General features: G+C 35.7%; 1 protein-coding gene across 5 annotated transcripts in view; it reads right to left on the minus strand.

The window, feature by feature from the left end:
- Positions 1-20,664, minus strand: part of LOC134755337 (protein tramtrack, beta isoform) — a 598,730-nt gene that overhangs the window by 82,771 nt on the left and 495,295 nt on the right. Inside the window, exon 5 of one of the 5 annotated variants that reach the window (XM_063691835.1) lies at positions 3,806-4,101. The exons of 2 other annotated variants lie outside the window; for them this stretch is intronic. In XM_063691835.1, the coding sequence (XP_063547905.1) occupies positions 3,821-4,101 (281 nt within the window). In that variant the 3' untranslated portion in view covers positions 3,806-3,820. Of the gene's footprint in view, positions 1-3,805; positions 4,102-11,754; positions 12,111-14,772; positions 15,120-20,664 lie in introns of those variants that run through there. 2 more of the 5 variants (XM_063691819.1, XM_063691820.1) reach the window with 2 other exon arrangements.

Raw genomic sequence — 20,664 nt, forward strand, 5'->3', positions numbered from 1 at the left:
AAATATACTAAATAAGCTTTCCTATTCGAATATCTATAGGTAAGCTTTTAATTAAAACAGCTGCACTAAACTCATTACGATAAAATTCTCTCCTCCTTACGAAAATATTAAAAAAAATGGCGTTACACATATGCTAAATAAATAATAGTAAAATATTCTATAATACGACAACATAGGAGACCTAAGATACATTAGATATTTTTTTTATTTTTTTTATTATAAACTGATCGGCGATTGGCCCTAGTCACACCTGATGGAAAGTGAAGGCAGGGCCTAAGATGGAGCTCACCGGTTCAGTAACAGCACCCAATATGACCGTATTTCAGGCACTATGATTAGCTATATGATTGTGACAATTTTTTACATTAACCAAATCGTCGCCGATAGTGAAGGCGACCGCTCGACATCCACCAAAGTGCATTGCGCAGCGCCATCTAGTTTTAAAACCGGTGGTGTGCTTGTAGAATGAGTACCCTTGAATGACAAGTCGACGGCCTTTCTTTGATGGCAAGAACATGACTGAAATGCAAATATAGTTAGGTATCGTAATAATTTTCTTACATGATTATAGGAGGCTTTATATATTTGTAGAAACTTAGCAAAGTTTTTTGATCATAACTATTTATTTAATCAATACCTATTTAATAAAAATCTGTGTTGTGACATTTAAAACCACTGTAGGGTAAGGAAATTGATTTCTGTACCCTTTTGTACTTTGTTTCACATTCTGGTATCCCATATGCGGGAAGCTTGCTCACCAAACTTGCGTGCCAGACCCGGTCGAATGCTTTAGAGATATCGAGAGATACTGCCTCGCATCGCATCGAGAGAAGAGTTAGTCTAAAATAATTATACTGACAAAATTGTTATGTTCATTAAAAATGTATTAAGAAACAATTTATATAATAATCAATAAAGTCTAAATATAATACCTAGCTGTTATAAATATAGAAATACGTAACTAAGATCGTGCATTAATCTGTATCAAATAAGACACATCTTAGGCATCATGTCATGAAAAGCTGCATATTCGATAGATTTATAGTTATAACCGGCGGACCAAGTTAACTGCACCGACTGAATAGAATGAAGTACCATAACAAACATCATAATTTATAGTGACACTTGCACACATTGTCATTAAAATGATTGTGTAGAAGACTGTCAGTCTTAACAAGGTGGATGCGTGTGTACATGTTTTACTGAAACGATCTTGTCATTAATGGTGTGGATAACGGAGCGACATTTGTGCGAACTCTGCCGGCTGCAGCGCCAACGCGTCTTGATCCCGAAGACTGTGTGCAGCTGATAGGTGTAATCGTTGTAGAGTAGCCAGCGCGAGCCTGTCTCGCGGGTGACGAATTTGGCTGGAATTGGAGTTAAATATTTATTGTAATCTATGTAATAACTCTCAATTGCTTTCCGAGGAAAGCAATTGCAGTATCACTAAAGAATAATAAAACAGGGATAGATAACCTCCCCGGCAGAGAAGTTTGGCAAGAAGGATCAGGTTAATCTTGGTGTATTGGTTAATAAAAATTTATTCGATTACTAAAATAATTATTTAATTCAAAATATAATGAATAGTTAGCAATGTGTTACTTTAGGAGTTTTATAAGTTATTCAAAGCTGCTGCATGTGAAAATAGACCAAGAGCAATAGACCAAATTAATCAGGATGACAGATAAATTGTATATTATAGACAAGATTTTTTCCCAGACCGAATAGGTAATCAAAACCAGACATGTCAGTCCTAACAAGGCGGATGAGTGTGGCCATGTTTGACAGAAACGATCTCGTCCTCAACCGTATGTATAACAGAGCGACATGAGTGCGAACTCTGCCGGCTGCAGCGCCAACGCGTCTTGATGCCGCGGGCTGTGTGCATCTGATAGGTGTAGTTGTTGTAGAGGATCCATCGGCTGCCGTTGGCCCTTGTGAAGATTTTGGCTGAAATGTGATATAAATATTAATATACGTAATGGTAACAACTGTCAATGCGCCCGACAAGACATCAACGAAGAAGGAAAGGCAACCTAAATTAGTAAAATACGGCCCTACCAAATAAAATAACGAAAAGTTTGTCCATTTTTATAATTCTACCTCATTTGGATATTCAACCAAAAGAAATCTGATAATAATCAATAACCGACTGATGAAATTGAAAGCAATTCTGAAGATTTTATTAACAGCCGTATATTTTTAAGATTGAAGATAACTATGTACAAGTACTCCTATGAATTGAGAATATTATTGAGATCCTTTCGCTTACAAGACATTTTTGTCTAATGTAACCAACTGTTTTACAAACTACTTTTTGGGGGATGAGTGTGTTCATTCCTAATTAACACAATGTTATCGTTTGGGCCCACTGTGTAGATGACAGCTCGGCATTTGTGGGTGCCTTGCTTGTTGCATCGCCAGCGAGTCTTGATGCCCTTTACGTAATGCTTCTGGTAGATGTAGCCATTGTAATGGAACCATGGGACGCCGTTAACGCGGCTGTTTGTTAAGAATTGAACTGAAATGTGATTCAAATGTTTTAACTACTTACTTATTGGGAAACTAATGACATTTTTATAATGGTAGTTCCGATATAATCGTCTCCTTTTCGGGAAAGTTCTTATCTGGAAACCCCCATCAACCTGTAATATTTTTAGGGCATAGGATTAACCCCAAAGTATTCGCTAGACATTTGGCCGGAATTAAGATTTACTCCGTTACGAAAAGTGCAGAATGCACCTAAATCTATACTCCATACTAATATTATAAATGCGAAAGTGTGTCTGTCTGTCTGTTACCTCTTCACGCTTAAACCGCTAAACCGATTTAGTTGAAATTTGGTATAGAGAAAGTTTGAGTTCCGGGGCAGGACATAGAGTAGTTTTTATCCAAGAAATCATCCTTTAAAGGGGTGAAAAGGGGGGTGGAAGTTTGTATTGTAAATCGATAAAAAGCATATTGGATAAAAAATAAGCTACCCAAAATACTAATTCAACGAAGACTAGACGAAGTCGCGGGCAAAAGCTAGTTCTGTATATTGCAGATAGGTAAATGACGCTTCGGATACGAAATTAAAGCCTAAGTAGTTATTTCAATTTACAATTTATTGAACAGCCTCATCGAAACATAATTTTGTCGTCGTTTACAATGATGAAATGACTAATGGAAAACATCGTGTAAAATTGTCGCAATCTTACATCAGATGTAATTAACATTGCAGACGAGATAGGTACAAATGAGGATTATTTCCGGGCATGACAAATAACTCGGAGGATTCGTTGACCAATATTCGCTTTTTGCCGCTAGGCGGATGGTTATGATGATGCCTCACAGCTACAATCACATCCTTCTGCATAACTACAGCTGCATTGCAGCCTCGCGTTGTATGCGTCGAGCAGTGCCAGTTGCTCTTCTGCCTATTCACCTTTTTCTTGTAGTATGTGTAGCCATTGAGAAGGAGTAGCTTCCGACGCCGCTTGCCTTTATTTGGGACAAGGAATACCGCTGAAAAAACGTTGCGATGAACTTTTATTACTTAAGAATTGAGAACAATTAAGAAATAGTGAATGGTACCAAATGCCTTCGGAATCATTATAAATAATATCATAAAATAACAAATTCACAAAAAAAATCGTATTTCTACTTTAGACGAGAAGAGTCATAAAAGAGTTATTAGAAATACATTTAATGCAATAAAAACAAACGCAAGGCAAAAAGACTGATTTTCATATTAAGATATATGTGATTGTGATTGTACGAGGCTTAAGACTCTTAAACATAACTACTGATCTCATTAACATCTGCAGCTATATTTCACTTATAGCCGCACATAAAACGCTAGTCTGAATCCGCCCTTAGCCTCCACGCTCTTTTCCCAAGGTTTCCTATTATAAAAATCGATTGGCATATGATTATGGCTGTTCTTAAATCGTACGATCTTGTCAGCACTTGTCTGTATCTTAGCTCGGCATCCGCGTGCCCAATGAGTCGAACACCTCCATTGTGCCTTGACACCAGCAGTCGACAAGTAGTCTTGGTAGTAAGTGTAGCTCTGGTAGCGGAGCAGTCGCTTGCCTTTTGCGGAAGTTACGAAGTCCACTGAAAGAATTCGTCAAATCGTTAAATTCGATAAGAATTCGTCACTTTATTTTTACCTACGCAACATCCCACTAACCCGGGATTAACCGGTTAAACCGTTAACCTAGCGTCAAATTGTACTGGTAACCATGGTAACTCCAGGTTTAACAGGTTAACCCCGAGTTAGCGAAAGCTGCAAGTAGCCCTAAAGTTTTACACGACGATGATTTTATGATTAACCTATTCGAAAACAATCATTGAACTGAATTGGTGAATTTCAACAGGTCCAAAATTTACCTAATTTTGGTGGGATTTTTTATTTTTGTAGTCTATGTCTAATCTAAATTGTGTATCGATAATACGTAACTAGTCACAATCGATATTGTGTAATAATGGCCTTTCATTATACATAGTAGTTTTATAGATGTTATGATTTTAATAATTTTGTTGCCACTAAAACTGCGTCTACCCACCAAAATTAGATTAACTGGCCACCAAAATTTATATCCACACCAAAATTAGATATTTCTGCAAATTAAAAGTTAATTTTAACTAGTTATCAACTGAAAATGAAACGAAGATAAATGTTTTTTGATCCGTTTTAATATATTATTATAATAAAGTACAAAAAACAGAACATGAACAATTTGAACTTCGGCATTATATGTAGTATTGTAATTTTCGCTAAAATCGATTATATTTCTGAAATGTTTTTTTTTTTATGTTATTATATTGATTTTTTATATTAGCGCAGTGCTAAAAGGAATCAAGCTTTGTCCGAACTGTTTTATAACTACTACAAGTTTTTCGTAAAATCTGACTTTTTCCACAATGGTTGCTTTTTTTTTATATTGTTTAGTATTTTTTTTCCAGGTCCAATAACCCATAGTTTCAGTTGTCGAATTCTTTATAGTCAATAATTTTATTTTCGCAGTTCAAACATTTTCGTTGCAAGCAATTAACAGCAATAACCTCACAACACAAACTTTTCGTAATGTATAGTGCTTTCATTAATGATCTTTTTCAATTTTAATGCGGATACATAAAATTCCATGGTGGCATGAATTTGACAGAGACAGGTATTTAGAGTAAGTAGTCAGGGCTTTTACAACCCAAAAGGGTTTCATTCTGGCGAAAGTTACGTAGCTGATTGGAGTATAGCCTGCATTTAAATAAATTTGGTGTCATTTTTTTATTTAGGCATTCAGATATCTTTTGACGTGATAACGTCTTATAAATCGATGAACACCGGTAGCATGCACGAAAAACCTGCCAAGTGCGAGTCGGACTCGCGTTCCAAGGGTTCCGTACATTACACAATTTAAACAATGTATTTTTTATGCGAAATGTCTTTAAAAAACCGTAGGGGTCGGATCAAAAACTAAGTAATTAAGTCCGACTCACGCTTGACTGCACATTTCTAATAGGTTTTCCGGTGATCTATAGGTAAAGATCTATTTTGTGTATTTTTTTCAAAATTTTTAAACTAGTAGTTTCGGAGATAAAGGGGGGAATGGTCATGTTTTGCCTATTTTCTTGAATAACTTCTAAACTATTGATCTTAAAATTATAAAAAATATATACTTAAGAATCTCACAATGAGCTCTTTCATTTGATATGTAACACGATATAGTTTGACGAACTTTATTTTTTAATTTTCTCATTTACCCCCCAAAAGTGGCCCCCGTGTTTAAAATTAATTTGTTTACGTTACATGTCCATCTTTGGGTCACAAACTTACATATGTGTACCAAATTTCAACTTAATTGGTACAGTAGTTTCGGAGAAAATAGGCTGTGACAGACGGACAGACAGACAGACAGACGCACGAGTGATCCTATAAGGGTTCCGTTTTTTCTTTTGAGGTACGGAACCCTAAAAAGTGTCACGTTGTGGACAGATCTCCATGGTAACGTTGTGGACAGATCTCCATGGTAACGTTGCAATACTTGCAATTTTTTTCATCAATGTTTTCTTATCATGCAAAATTATCGTCCGTAAACCGACTTTACAGACAACCATATTTTATTCTGTACTTTCTTGGCGTTCTTTTTTTTTTTAAACCGTTTCTAGCAATGCATTCTTTTTTTCCCTGAACCAATCCTGGTATTCTCATCATCTTCGTTGAACTTGACTACCGTATTTCGTAGTTGTTTATCAATCATCTGACTTACTAATTTTTTAGCGTCTATAATATCTTGTGCATCCGTTCTAACCTTTTCCTGTAGGTCTCTTTTTCTCTAGTTAAAGTCAGCAATCTTTCTCGAAGTATACATTTGTGCTGCTTTAGTTCTTTGATACCTATTGAATTTATTTCTTAAATCTCTGAACCATTTCGTAATTAACCGATGAGGCTGAACCAGGACTATCCGGGCAAGATTGTACACTAGGAGTGGGCGAATGAATGCTGCAGACAGACGGTGTCTGTACAGGTTGATGATTAGCAGTAGATGTTCCTGGTATTGGGCTACTCACATTACGATAGACCGTGTGTACATCTTGGGAGCGTAGCCGCCGTGAGATGCTTGTGTCAGGCTCAGAACTTGCAGAACGAGAGCGACTGAGACAAGGACTATGAGGCGTAGAAGGACCGGCCAGGAGCGAAGTGGGAGTCGCAGTTGTTGCTGATAATGCCTGTGTTCTTGTCAAATTAACATAACGAAGTTTTTCCTTTTTTCTGTCATAATATGCTTGGAAATTATCTCTATTTCTTTTTCGTATTCTTCTTCTTTCACAAGGCTGCATGCTGCTTAGAGGTAAAATCTTACCTTCGGCTTTCTTACGGTGATAACGTTCCCTTTCTTTTCTTCGCAAATCTGCTGCTTTCTCGGGATCACTCATAATTCTTCTCTTTCTTTCTCGCTCAGCAAGTTTTTTCTTCTCTTGATTGATTCTTTTTGCGGTTAGCCATTCTAAAAGCGAATTATTTTATATTACATAAAGTGACATTTTAGTTGTAATGTAAAGTATTTCTTTATTACTGGTAATCAATGCAAGTTCAGTCAATAATGCTGTGAATACAAAATATAAATAACAGTCAAAATATAATTACAGTTTAATCATAAAAATACAAGTAATATAAAGAAAAACTTAAATCTCAATTCCCAGGCTGACAATCATTAAGTATGACCACTTGACATAAAGCTTGGTCAAAATATGCTGATAGCCTTTCCGTACAAAAAAATACAAGTTTTTTTGGATCTCGAAATCCTGTTTAAGCAATTCCCCAATTACTCAATTTCGGCGGTGGATGATTATGACTATCATTTAAGAATACAATTCGGCCATCGTCTATCATCATGCGAGCTCTGCATTTATGTTTGGCGCCTGTGGAACACTTCCAACGTACGTTGGTATCCTTAGTTTGACGTCGGTACTCGAAGAACGTGTAGCCTCTGAAGAGAATGAGTTGGTTTCCTTTCTTCGAAGTGATGAAGTGAACTGGAAAAGGTGCTATTATTAACTGTTCAGATTCAGAATGATAATAAAATAATTTTATTTTAATTACTTATTTTATTCATATCGTTATTACTTAATTAAGGTTTAAGGAATGTAAGATTTCTAGTTATGGCAATAAACTTTTTTTATCTTTATCTTTATATTACTCGCTAGTCTTGTTAATTATGTTACTCGCTAGTCTTGTTAAAATTCTGTAAATTATTTTTTTGTTAGAAGATAACCTATTTTCATCAATAATTGATGTAGATAAAAAAATCTACAATTTGTACCTACATGTAAGACTTATTTTCAAAACATTTATATCTGCAGTCTGGTTTATTAAATCCTTTTTGTACAATTCAGAATTCGTGTCAACTAACACTCCACACAATATTTTCTTTGAATTGTTTTCTGTACAGTGTTTTAAAGCAATATAACAAATTTTTGTGTTTCATTTTTATTTATTTAATATCACATTTAGTAAAAATATATCTATGCTTATCGGTAATCTCTAGCATGGGAGAAAATAAAGGAAGTTTTTTTTAGGTAGGTATATTGTGGCTCCTCTACTTCTGCTAGTAGCAGCCGTGGAAGAGCGAGATAAGGTCAGGAGGGGTATGAGAAACATAGTTTATTTTGTTCAGGAATTTGTATGAGGATTTCCTACAATGATAATCCCAACTAAGTCATGGAGTGTAAATGAGATCATATTTGATCCAATAGCGTTTCAATACTCATACTCATTTTTTTAAAACAATATTACATATTACACGTCATAATCGGATTTACATATTATATTCAATTTATAAAAGAACAGTTTTTGTCAATTATGATAAACCTGATACCTGGTAGATAGGAGTTAAATAATAATCATAGTACCACTACATAAGAACTAGCGCCTACATAGCTCTCAAACTTTAAGACACATTAGAAATAATAAATAATACTTCCATTTCAATTAAAATACTATAATGAGCAGATTTTTAATAGAGGACACGCGATACACAATTCTACTGATATTTCAATATTTATCATAATTATAAGTAGGTACCTATCATTGACGAACATTAATAGTTGTAATAGACAAATAGTAAACATATATAATACAGATGAATATACTATAGTTGATAATGTCATATTTCTATCATCCTTGCTAAACTTTAAAAAATTATACGTAACAGCGATCTGACCATCTGTATGTTTTAACTTGTGTACACAACCAACCTTTGCTGCATTGCTAGAACTAGCGGTGGTTTATTCCCTGATCCCTATTAGACAGGTTTACCTAGTTTAGGGCTCAGGACACTATTCCTAGGCTGTCTAACAATAGAATACTCCTAAAATGTAATTCTACTATGTAATAAGCTGATAGATAAATAAATCATTTTTCATTTTCATTTGATTTTCATTTTTATTAAATTTTTATTTGGGTTTACATTAAGATGACCACATATTTATTTTGAGGGGCACACAAACCTAACCACCGCCATACAATGGAAGTTATGTTATTACATAACATGAAATTTGAGATAAACATTCAAGTAACATAAATCGGATACTAGTTTTTGTTGCTAGATATTGTAATACAAAGATATATTATTAGAGCGAGTCGCTCAATTGTCTTTGATTTATGTTACGTTAATGTTCGTGCCATGTTTCATGTAATTTAATTATCTTCTTCCTAGCGTTATCCCGGCCTTTGCCAGGGTCCGCTTTTCTGCTTGCCTTCTCCACTTTGCACGATCCTGGGCGTCCTCTCGTGTGAGCCCGTTCACACTCATATTTTCACGACATCGAGCCATCGCTTTTTTGGTCTGCCCCGGGGGCGGGGGCAGTCAAGGGCTAGGTTAAAGCATAATCTATGTAACTTAAGTATGTCGTATTAAAAGGAGAGCGTAACTTCGATTGTATGGGAGCGGCGTTTTGGCTGCGGTGTGCCAAACCACACATTAAGAGTAATAACAAAGCATTTTGCTTTTAGAAGTTGGATGGTTATGCGCATTATGTACGCTGATAATTTCTTCATGGAACGTCACAACAGCGGCTCGACAACCTTTGGACCAGTGCGTGGAACAGATCCACCGGATCTTCGGAGGAGTGGACCGTTTCAATGTAGCTGAGTATGTGTAGTCCTTGAAAAGAAGCAACTTATTTCCTCTTCTGGAGGTGATGAATTTTACTGAAAAGAGTACTTCGATTAGTCTCATTTAAAATTAATCAACAGTTGGGGATATTCCACTATTGCATGCATTGTCGCGCTACGCTACAGCTACACTGATTATTTTTATCTAAAAACGCTAGGAAGCAATTTTTTTTTATGTCACAATTTTATCAGAGCAAACATTGGCTTCCTTACAATTTTAAAATAAACCAAGTACTTAAGTAGACACACAGGAAAATTAATGATGGCAATGGTTTATGTAAACTAGCTGTTATTTCAAACAAAATTTAATATGTACCTACGTACATTATACAGCAGTTAAAAAAAAAACAAAATTATGTTTTAGATACGTAAAATATGCTTTTAATAGGCACTTTTGAATTTCATTTTTATTTACATTAATCTTTTTTTTTTTTACCAATGCAATAACATAAATTCATTACATGTGTTAGAATTAAACAACAATGCGGTTACCAGACCACATTAAATTTTCTGAAAAGCATAACCAATATAATAACATTTAGAAATACAACGCATGCCAGATATATTGGAAATTCAGTCTCAGCTGACACACTAACACTAGAAGACAGTTATATTTATATTCACTTTTTATTTGCATTTCTTAAAATTCTAGTACTTATGTCTTCGTCGGTGGTTCATGATTATGTTTATCATTGATCGCTATGACCTCATCGTCTATCATGGTTATAGTGGCCCTACATCCCTTAGGGTAATGCGTGGAACATATCCAACGACGTTTCAGCCCTCGAGTGCTTTGGTACTCGAAGTAAGTGTAGCCCTTGAACAGTATCAAACGCTTTCCTCGTTTCGACTTGATATACTGCGGCGGTGGATAGTCTGAAAAAGGATGAACCTAGTATCACTACTTTTAATAAATAATTTTGAATTTAATGCGTTGGAGAAAATTGGTATGGCTAAATAAGAAGAAATCATCACTTTATTCAGACATTTATTAAAAAAGTAGTTATCCACTTAAAACTATTCGTCTGGGTAGTTAGTAAGTTAGGTTAGTTATTTATTTAATAACGTAGTTAAGAAAGCTTTAAGTTTTTTGGTTGGGGACTAAAAATCAGCGGTCTCGCTGAGTCTTATCCATTTGTAAATTCTATCAGATTTTTTATTGTAAGTACTTGCAATTCATTGTTTTTTGTGTTGGTACATAAATATCTTTTTCATTTCATTTAAAAACATTCATTTGTAAGTTGCCATTGTGCCCAATAATAGCCTGTGTCTGATGTGTTTTTTCTATGTATGTATTTAATGATTTGTTTAAAGTTCATGCCCAGTAAGATTTTTTTAAATAATGTTTTGCCAATCAATCAATTTGTTTTGTTTTATGTCATTGATGTCATGGTCAGATCATGAAATTTGATCATGTTATGAAATGCCATTTTAGAATTAATTACTTTATAATAGACCAATCAAACTAGATTTTACGAAGAATGTATCCCCATCAAGCTGGAAATCATTTTAATACCATTAATTGGTACTAAATGCGTGTAATCAGAGTTTGCGCAATCCCAGGAGTTGTGCATAAATCTTGGGAGGCTTGGGAGATATATTTTTTCTTGGATTGCCAAACCACTCGTTATAGAAAGAACCCACCATCAAATTACAATAGCACTACCAGCAAGGTTTGGTGGATCAGACACTGGTGAAAGGACAAAATGAAGGTATTAAAACGATTTCCAGCTTGCTAGGAATATTTTTTTCAATACTCTTGTTTAGGATCTAATTTGATTGTCTAGATATGGTTTGGCTAGGTTTGACTTTTTCATGATGAGGCCAACCGATCATTTCACAAAATGATTGCCAGATCATGAAATGATCAATTCTAAAATCTGGCCACTACATTAAAACACGATAAAAAAATTACTATTAAAGCGTACCTGTACTTTTATATACTTATCTTTCTTTTATTCTTTTTGTAAATTAACAAACATTTTCCTATGTCAATACATAATGTGTCGATTCAAAAATGCAGCTCATAAAATGTCGACAGGAATGACGCCTCTTAACAGCTGGCGGCTAACACCCCATGTAAACTTGTCACAATTGTACTTGGGGCCTTAAGGAATAACAAATTCTTCTTTTATATCAATTTCAGGGGAAGAACGAGACGAAGCTGAACTAAGTCTAGTCTTCTGTGCTTTCTTTTTATAATAGTACCTTTGAGAACTTCGTCTATTTCGTTTCCTTATTTCTTCTTGAATTTTCTTTGGCAATGTGTGAATGGATCTTATTTTTCCCTTTTGTTTCCTTTTCTGATATCGTTCTTTTCCTTTTTCCTTGTATTCCTCGTATAGTGCTGGATCGCTTAATATTTTTTCATATCTGGCACGTTCAGCTAACCTTTTCTTTTGTAGAGTTTCTTCTCTTGACAGTTTTTTCTTTTTATTCTTTTTGTTGCCTAAAATAATAAGGGTTATTTAATTAAAATTTCAATTAAGGGTTATTATTTTTTGTTCTAATAGCTTTTCCCTAATACACGTAGCCACATGTGGCGATTATAAAGTACGAAAAATAGTTTAATAAATATTGGAAAGGAATATCAAAGATGTTAAGAACAAAAAACCATATTTTTCGTGGTATTTTTTTCATTACAACTTAGTCAACAATCTTCAATAAAACTGGAATCTAAATCTATTAAACCTAAGTAATTTCTAAACTTCGATACGGAAAAACAAGAAAGTTTCGTTATATGTGTATTAAGTAACAAATTATTGAATTGAATATCAGATGCATGTCTCGTGCGACAAAAATGTTCATCTCCCAGTGATTTCTTTTTACAATTAAAAAGTGATTTTTTTATGTCAGATTTTTTTTGTAAGTCATACCGAACAACTTTTACTATGAAGCCAACCTCGAAAATGAAAGTCATCCTGAAATTGTATTTCTTTAATTTTTCCGTATAGTTTAATAATACTAAGATAAAACATAATAAAAGAGCGAAGTTAATATACTTAATATAGGTACTTAAGGAGTTATATATTTTTCATTTGTTTCTTCATTCGTGGTGACACGTGCCTTCTCCTTCTTCTTTAAATTATGTTTTCGGCTACTAATTCTGTTTTTCAACCTCATAACTTTTTGCACTTTAATTGGCATTTCGTGAAGCATTTTTACTTTTCCGGCCGCTTTCCTTTCATAGTAACGTTGTCTGTCTTTTTCTTTATATTTCTTATAAAGTTCTGAATTGCTTGCTATCTTCGCTTTTCTTATGCGTTCTGCTATCCTCTTCTTTTGTAGTTGTTCTTCTCTACTTAGTTTATGTCGATGTCGTTGCTTTTTTTTGTGACCTGTAACATCAGTGCTCATGTGTTTGAAAAACAGTTTATAAATTTGCAGAACCTATTTACTACAAAAAATTAGCGGGGAAGGTATTTAAAAGGTTGTTAATTCAATGAAAATAAGAAAACAAAATTCTATTAGGTACATAATTTCTACCTAAGCTCTTTTTGTACGTGCAGACGCGTTTCGCGTATGTAATAAGAAACGTTGAAAACTTTGCTGATAAGGTTTCCAGTTTGCATCGATATTTGTTTAATTTTAGAAAAGGCATTTAATTTCTTCTATATTTCTACGTTAAGAATGTTTAATTGTTTAATTTAAAAGGCAAGTGAAGTGAACCTTAAGGTGCAAATTCCTTTTTAATTTATTTTCAGTAAATTACATACAAATCGATCACTTTTGTATTACTAATGATGTCTGTAGTGCTCCCTTCACTTATTCCGAACGTCGGTACATCGATTAATGTAATATAATAATTACTAATTAGGAGCTTAAGGAGTTATGCATCTCGCTTCAGATTGTGTTTCTGGAAATAGATATGATAAATTGATATATTTTTGAACTCCTCTCGTAACTTTTTCTGCTTTTCCATTTTATATTTTCGATAGTAAATTTTATTTCTTTCCCTTCTAATTTTTCGCAAACGTGGTGGTAATTCATGAATCAGTTTTAATTTCCCTTCTGCTTTCTTTTTAAGATAGCGTTGTCTGTCATACTCTTTCATCTTCTCATACAGTGCAGGATCACTTGCTATCTTTGATCTTCTATTACGTTCTGCTATTCTTTTCTGCTCTAGCTTCTCTTCTGTACTCACTTTTCGCTTTTTTTTTCTTATGTTGTCTGTAATATTAAAAATTTTCTATAACGCTTCTTGTACCTTTACGACACCATTAAACTAAGTCATCAATTGTCAGTCCCATAATACCTAGTAAATATACAAACTGTTTTTGTAATTCTTTATGTAAAAAATAAAAATAAAAAGAAATATTTTAATAGTGTAATTGTTTAGTATCCTAAATGTACATTGGATTATTTTTATGTGGATTAATTTGATTAGGTTAGGTTATTGATTATTGTATCTTAGAAAATCTTTACTTTGTAATTTTTGATTATTAATTAAATCTCTCATTGAAAAAACAAATAAACTTGTTAGTGACCAAATTAAAGACTTAGGTATGTAGTTACTAAAACTAAAAATCTCCGACAAATTCGTCATAAATATGCCATCTATAAAATATGTCTCAAACTTAAACTCAAAATATTTCTTTGCTACAAGTAAGCAAAGTTGCATGCACGCAACTACAGTTAAATTATAATAAATCAAGGAACAGGTATAAAATAAAAACCGGCCAAGTGCGAGTCGGACTCGCGTTCGAAGGGTTCCGTACATTACACAATTTTTAGCAATGCATTTTTTTATGTGAAACGTAGTGAATTGTCTTTAAAAATCCGTAGGGGTCGGATCAAAAAGTAAGTAATTAAGTCCGACTCACGCTTGACTGCACATTTCTAATAGGTTTTCCTGTCATCTATAGGTAATTTTTTTTTTCATTGTGATTGACATCTGTACCGTACCTATAAACAATTAATAGAATGTTCATGCTTTTATAACCAGACTCAAGCAATTCCTAACAGAAAGTAGAAACTACCAACATAATCCACCACACAACATAAGCTTACATGCTACTGACCAATAAATACCTATAATCTTGAATCTTACTAATAAACACAAAAGTAATAGAAAAGTACAAACAATTTTAGGTTGCAGAAAATGTATAAATAGTATATAGGTAGCACTAAGGTGTGATAATATCTTCTTCTGATGAAACCAAGGATGACACAGACTTTATAACAACATTATTCTTAATTTTTTTCCTGTATTTAGAAACAGACTCCCTGTTTCTACGTCTTAATCTTTTTTGAACGCGTGGTGGCATTTCACGTATCGGTACTATTCTTCCTTCTGCCTTTGCTGTGTAATATCTCTGCCTGCTTTTTTCTCTGTACTGTTCAAGCAGTATTGGATCTCTTCTAATCCTTGCTAACCTTGTACGCTCAGCCAACTTCTTTCGTTCTCTTTTTTCTTCTAGAGACATTTTTCTACGTGTACCAATCCAACGTTTATGATCTGAAAAACAATTAGGTACTTAAAACAATGCTCTATATGAAAAAAAATACTAGTCTTATCCTTAATTTCTATGGCCTTTCTTCTTAAAGCTGTCGATTGTTGACTGTGATCGAAAAGGTACATTATTATTTATACCTACCACAAAAATATATGCGCATAATAAAACTAAACACTGAATAATGAAAGTTTATTATAAGTATATAGGTTACAATATTAAGCTTAAATAAGTATGTCTTTTCATATCATTCATATCTCCGGACCACGGGGTCCCAGACCTTTGGAAGGCGTGTGTGGGCCCGAAGCCAACAATACAGAGGCGGATCGGATACCATCCCGGAGCGCACAATATGATAGATCCGGAGATGGTCCCCGTCAGTTGCAAAGACTATTGAAGTGCAGCACTAATAAGTACGGCTGCGATGGGCACTAAGGTCATAGACTATTGATTTGTATGTTGGGTAAAATGGGCTATGGAGGACACTAACGGAGAATCCCATCAAGGCTAAGGTGCAATCGACATGTTTTTGAAACTTACTAACAATAATTTATAAATACGTATATTTATAATTTTATTAAATAAATTTTATTGCAATTTATAATGCAATTATATATTTCTTTTTCGTTAATGTATATGTTCAGGATTAACAAAGATGATAGAGCCATCTATAGTGCGCAGAGAGGCGCGACAACCCCGCGTGTGGTGCGACGAACAAAACCAAAAGACAACAGGGGTGTTCCCGCGTTTGGTGCGCGTGGAGAACTTGTAGCCATCGTACAAGATCTGTTGGAGGCCTTTGCGTGATGTGATGAATACGGCAGCTGAAAGAAAAGATAATTGGTTATTAGTTTCAGTTGTGGATGTTATTATTGTTATTTAAGTGCCTAAGATTAAAAACAAAACAATCATTAACGATTACATATTGATGATTTGATGAATATGTTTCTGGTAGGTACATTGAAAACATATCGGACAGGTAAGTATTATGCCTATGCATTTGCCACTTTAAGTCACCTCTTCTCCTTCATTTTCTTTACCTCAATATTTTTACCTTTACCTTTCCGTTTCATTTTCTTTACTTACCTCAATATCTGCAGTGCAAAAACTGTACAATTTTGGGTCAACTTCAAAAACAATAAGGTCAGTTTAAAACAATTATTTCGATGAAACTTGACAATGAGATGAGATACAGCTACATATAAGAAACTATAGGTATTTTTTTTAATTTAGTCCCCTTGGGTCTTCCTAGCTGTTTGGTATATTTTCCGGATTTTAGATGATTCCTGAGAGTTCTCCGAGGTATGCCGTAACGTGCAGCCGCTCGATGTTGGGTCAGTTCCTTATTTAGTACAGCATCCATTGCGGCGCGCAAATTGGATTCAGACCAAAGACCTCGCTTTTTCTTTCCAGAATAGTCGACGAACTCATATTTAACTAAAACAAAGAAGAATAATAGTATATTAAATTATTTTTAAAACGGGTCACTCACGTATTATTAAGTCGAATAGCTCGACATCATGTTTCATTTAATATACTGTTTGAGTCTCACGGGAGTTTTATAGTTTAGGATTAGTAGATTATACAAAAAGGGCATAAAGTAACGCATTTTATCCGAGCGCAAGCGAGGGCTGATATAGGACGAGGACAAATGCCGAAATTATATACTCTGCTTTTCACTTCGATTGCGAGGAAAATATACAGAAATATCAAATATTTATGGTTATATTACCGTATTTAGTCAAGAAGTTATTTAATGAGTAGGTACATGGGTGCGCGCACGGCCGCTTGTGGAGGGGAGCGCGCCGGCCTCTAGCTGCAGCAGTGGCAGTTTATGGCAGGTTTTGGCTTCATTGCTAAATAAGTGAATAATGGCCGTAATAGATCATTTTTCTTTATACACTAGAGCATAAAAACAACTTACTGCCTCGTACACGCGACCTAAATACCAACTTTACGAGCATGACAAGTGAAAAGAGGGTTTGCAATCTAAAAGGCGCTTGTAATTAATTTGGACATTCATTCTATTAATAAATACCAAAATTACTAACTGTCAGTATATGTTTACACAACTCCTAATTACCTCTTTCACCTAATTACCTTTATTATTTGGAACTTTCCAAAACTACAATTTTGGGTTAACGTCGAAAGTCAAAAGTTTAATTTAAAACATTTATTTAAATTTTGCTAAAATGATGCATGATGAATTGATGATATACATTAAACTTGATAATAAAGACCCATGCACATCGGATGCGTGTGCGTTGTAATATACGGATCCTCATAGGAGACGACACACCGCTTGCGTGACGTGCGCGTATACGGTTAAAACATTTTAGCGCACGCGAAACTGCACGTTTACGCGCACGCAGCCGATATGCTTTAGCCTTAAGGGGAGGTAAAACAGTGGCATATAAGGCACAGAGTACAAGTTAAAAAGGGGTAGTTATCATAATTTTGTCCTAGGTCTTCCTAATTCATCATCATCATCATCATCATGTCAGCCGATAGACGTCCACTGCTGGACATAGGCCTCCCCCAAGGCTCGCCACTCCGACCGATCCTGTGCCGCTCGCAACCACCGAATTCCCGCGACCTTCACCAGGTCGTCGCTCCATCTCGTTGGAGGCCTACCGGCAGTTCGTCTTCCGGTACGCGGACGCCACTCCAGAACCTTCCGGCCCCTCCGGCCATCAGTTCTGCGAGCAATGTGCCCCGCCCACTGCCACTTAAGGTTTGCAATTCTGCGAGCTATGTCGGTGACCCTAGTTCTTTTTTTTTTTTTTTTTTTTTATACCACGTCGGTGGCAATCAAGCATACGGCCCGCCTGATGGTAAGCAGTTACCGTAGCCTATGAACGCCTGCAACACCAGAGATATTACACGCGCGTTGCCGACCCTTTAAAAACCTGTACACTCCTTTTTTGAAGAACCCCATACTGTAGCCCCTCGGGAAAACCTCGGCAGGGAGCTCATTCCACAGCCGAAGCGTACGCGGGAGGAAATTCCTCTTAAACCGCACAGTACGCGACCATTTAGGTGCTAGGGTGTGAGGATGAACACCCTGCCGATGGCGAGCGGTGCGGTGATAGAAAGCGGCCGTTGGCATCATGTCAAACAATTCTTCTACTGCGGATATCATCATTGCTGACTCTATCACGCAGAGAAACCCCGAGCATAGCTCTCTCCATTGCCCTTTGCTTGACCTTGAGCTTTCTTATGAGGCCCATCGTTAGCGCCCACGTCTCAGATCCGTATGTCATCACTGGCAACACACACTGGTCAAAGACTTTTGACTTAAGACACTGCAGCAATTTGGACGAAAAGATACTGTGGAGCTTCCCGAACGCTGCCCAACCGAGTCGGATTCGACGAGTGACCTCTTTCTCGAAGTTGGATCTACCTAACTGGACTGTTTGTCCTAGGTATACATAATCGTCAACAACTTCGAGCGCAGAGCCTCCGATTAATACGGGAGTTGGCACAACATGGACGTTAGACATGATCTTCGTCTTGTCCATGTTCATTTTCAGACCAACTCGTTCAGATACTCTTCCTAATTGTTTAATGGATTTCCCGGATTTCGAGTGGTGCGAGAGTTTTTAGAGGAATGTTGTAACGTATCCCCGCTTGACGTTGGTTTAGTTCGTTATTTATTACAACATTCACGAGTGTGCTTTGGCCTTTTTATAAGGCACAAGGTGAAAAACAAAAATTACCGTTATTTAGTCTGCTTCTTAGGCCTTCCTAGCTGTTTGGTGGAATTTCCACTTCTTAAGTGATTTCTGAGAGTTATTCGGGGAATCCTGTAATGTGCAGCCGCTTGACGTTAGGACATTTGTTTATTTATAACAGAATCCATTGCGCCACGCATATTTGATTCTGACCAAAGGCCTCGCTTTTTCTCTCCAGAATGGACTTCGTATTTAACTAAAACAAAAAAGGAGTAAGCTAAACTAACACTTGAAGAAGACGTATCTCCTTAATACCATAGAGAAATGAACTATCAGGGTCAAACAATAAGACTAGTTCAGGGCTTAGCTACTACTTTACGTTTACGCAATACATTAAACAACTGCACTGGAACAAATGTTGTTAAAACGCTGACTTCAAAAAATACATTAAAAAGCGGCACTGGAAATATACCACATCTATGACGAATAATATAATAAACAACTGACTGACAAATAATATTTATTTGAATAGAAATAACATTTTATTAACACACCGTGCATGCGCACGCCTTCAAGTAGGTACATTGTTTTTCTCCATATCAAATACATATATCATTCTATAATAGCTTTACAAACAGATGTATGTATGTCTCGGTTAGAAAAATTGGAGAGTGAATGATACCTTGTAACGCGAACTGTAGATATATAAGTATCTATATTTCTTAAACTATTAGGAATTGGCACTGAATTTTGACAAAATTTTGTTGCAAGCTCTTTGTACACATTAGTGGTTATGTTCAGTCTTAAATGTTGTTATAACGTCATCAATAGTATACAAGCAAGCTTTGCATCCCTTCGAGTGGTGTGTTTCACAGTACCAACGGGTCTTCACACAAACTCCTAAGTTACGTGTCAAATGCTTGCTGTACATGTAACCGTTGAGATGGATCTTGCGGACTCCACGCTTGGTGGTCACAAATTCTGCACAATCTGGAAAAACAGGAAAGTAAGAAGCATAGGTGCTAGGTATGCTTAAATTATTGTGCCAGTTGATAATACGCTGAAAGTGTCCTACGACAACGTGCTTATTTGATATAGATATCACATTAATCTAAGTGCGTCTCACTCGACGATAAGAGGGTAATATCACATAAATATAAAACACAGCAGATTTTTAAAATCTATGTATCGCTCCCGGTACCCATACCTACCATAATAAATGAGTGTCATTGGTAAATTAATTGAAAGATGGAAATTATTGCGTAAAAACACGGTAAAAAATTAGGTAAATATTTCCTAATGTCATAACAACATGGTGGGGCAGTGCTGATATTTACTTAGTTACACCCCACACTAGCGTCTCCCGAGCATCTAGTCTAGTCAACTCTATGGCTGCTGCTCGACGCAACGCTGGCGCAACTGCGCAGTGTCACCATTTTCCAGGGTGGGGTCTCTCTTAAACGCACGTCTCAGCGCAGAGGGCCTACCGCGAACACCAAAGTTCGAAAATTTCGGGCATCTTTCTCTTTGCCCCAATTAAGACGTAATTAGAGTGACAGAGAAAGATGCCCGCAATTGGTAGTCCCTCAAATACGATACGTCACGACTGGACGGCGTTATGCAAGTGAATGGCTAGTTCAAACGTTTGTACTAGCCGACTACCCAGTTCAAAAATTTCGGGCATCTTTCTCTTTGACCCCAATTAAGACGTAATTAGAGTGACAGAGAAAGATGCCCGCAATTGGTAGTCCCTCAAATACGATACGTCACGAGTGGACGGCGTTGTGCAAGTGAATGGCTAGTTCAAACATTTGTACTAGCCGACTACCCGCTCTTGTTTTGTTTTTAATAATAATATTTTATTATTGGCAATAAC

This window comes from Cydia strobilella, chromosome 2 (genome assembly GCF_947568885.1).
Source record: "Cydia strobilella chromosome 2, ilCydStro3.1, whole genome shotgun sequence".
NCBI classification, from domain to species: Eukaryota; Metazoa; Arthropoda; class Insecta; order Lepidoptera; family Tortricidae; genus Cydia; species Cydia strobilella.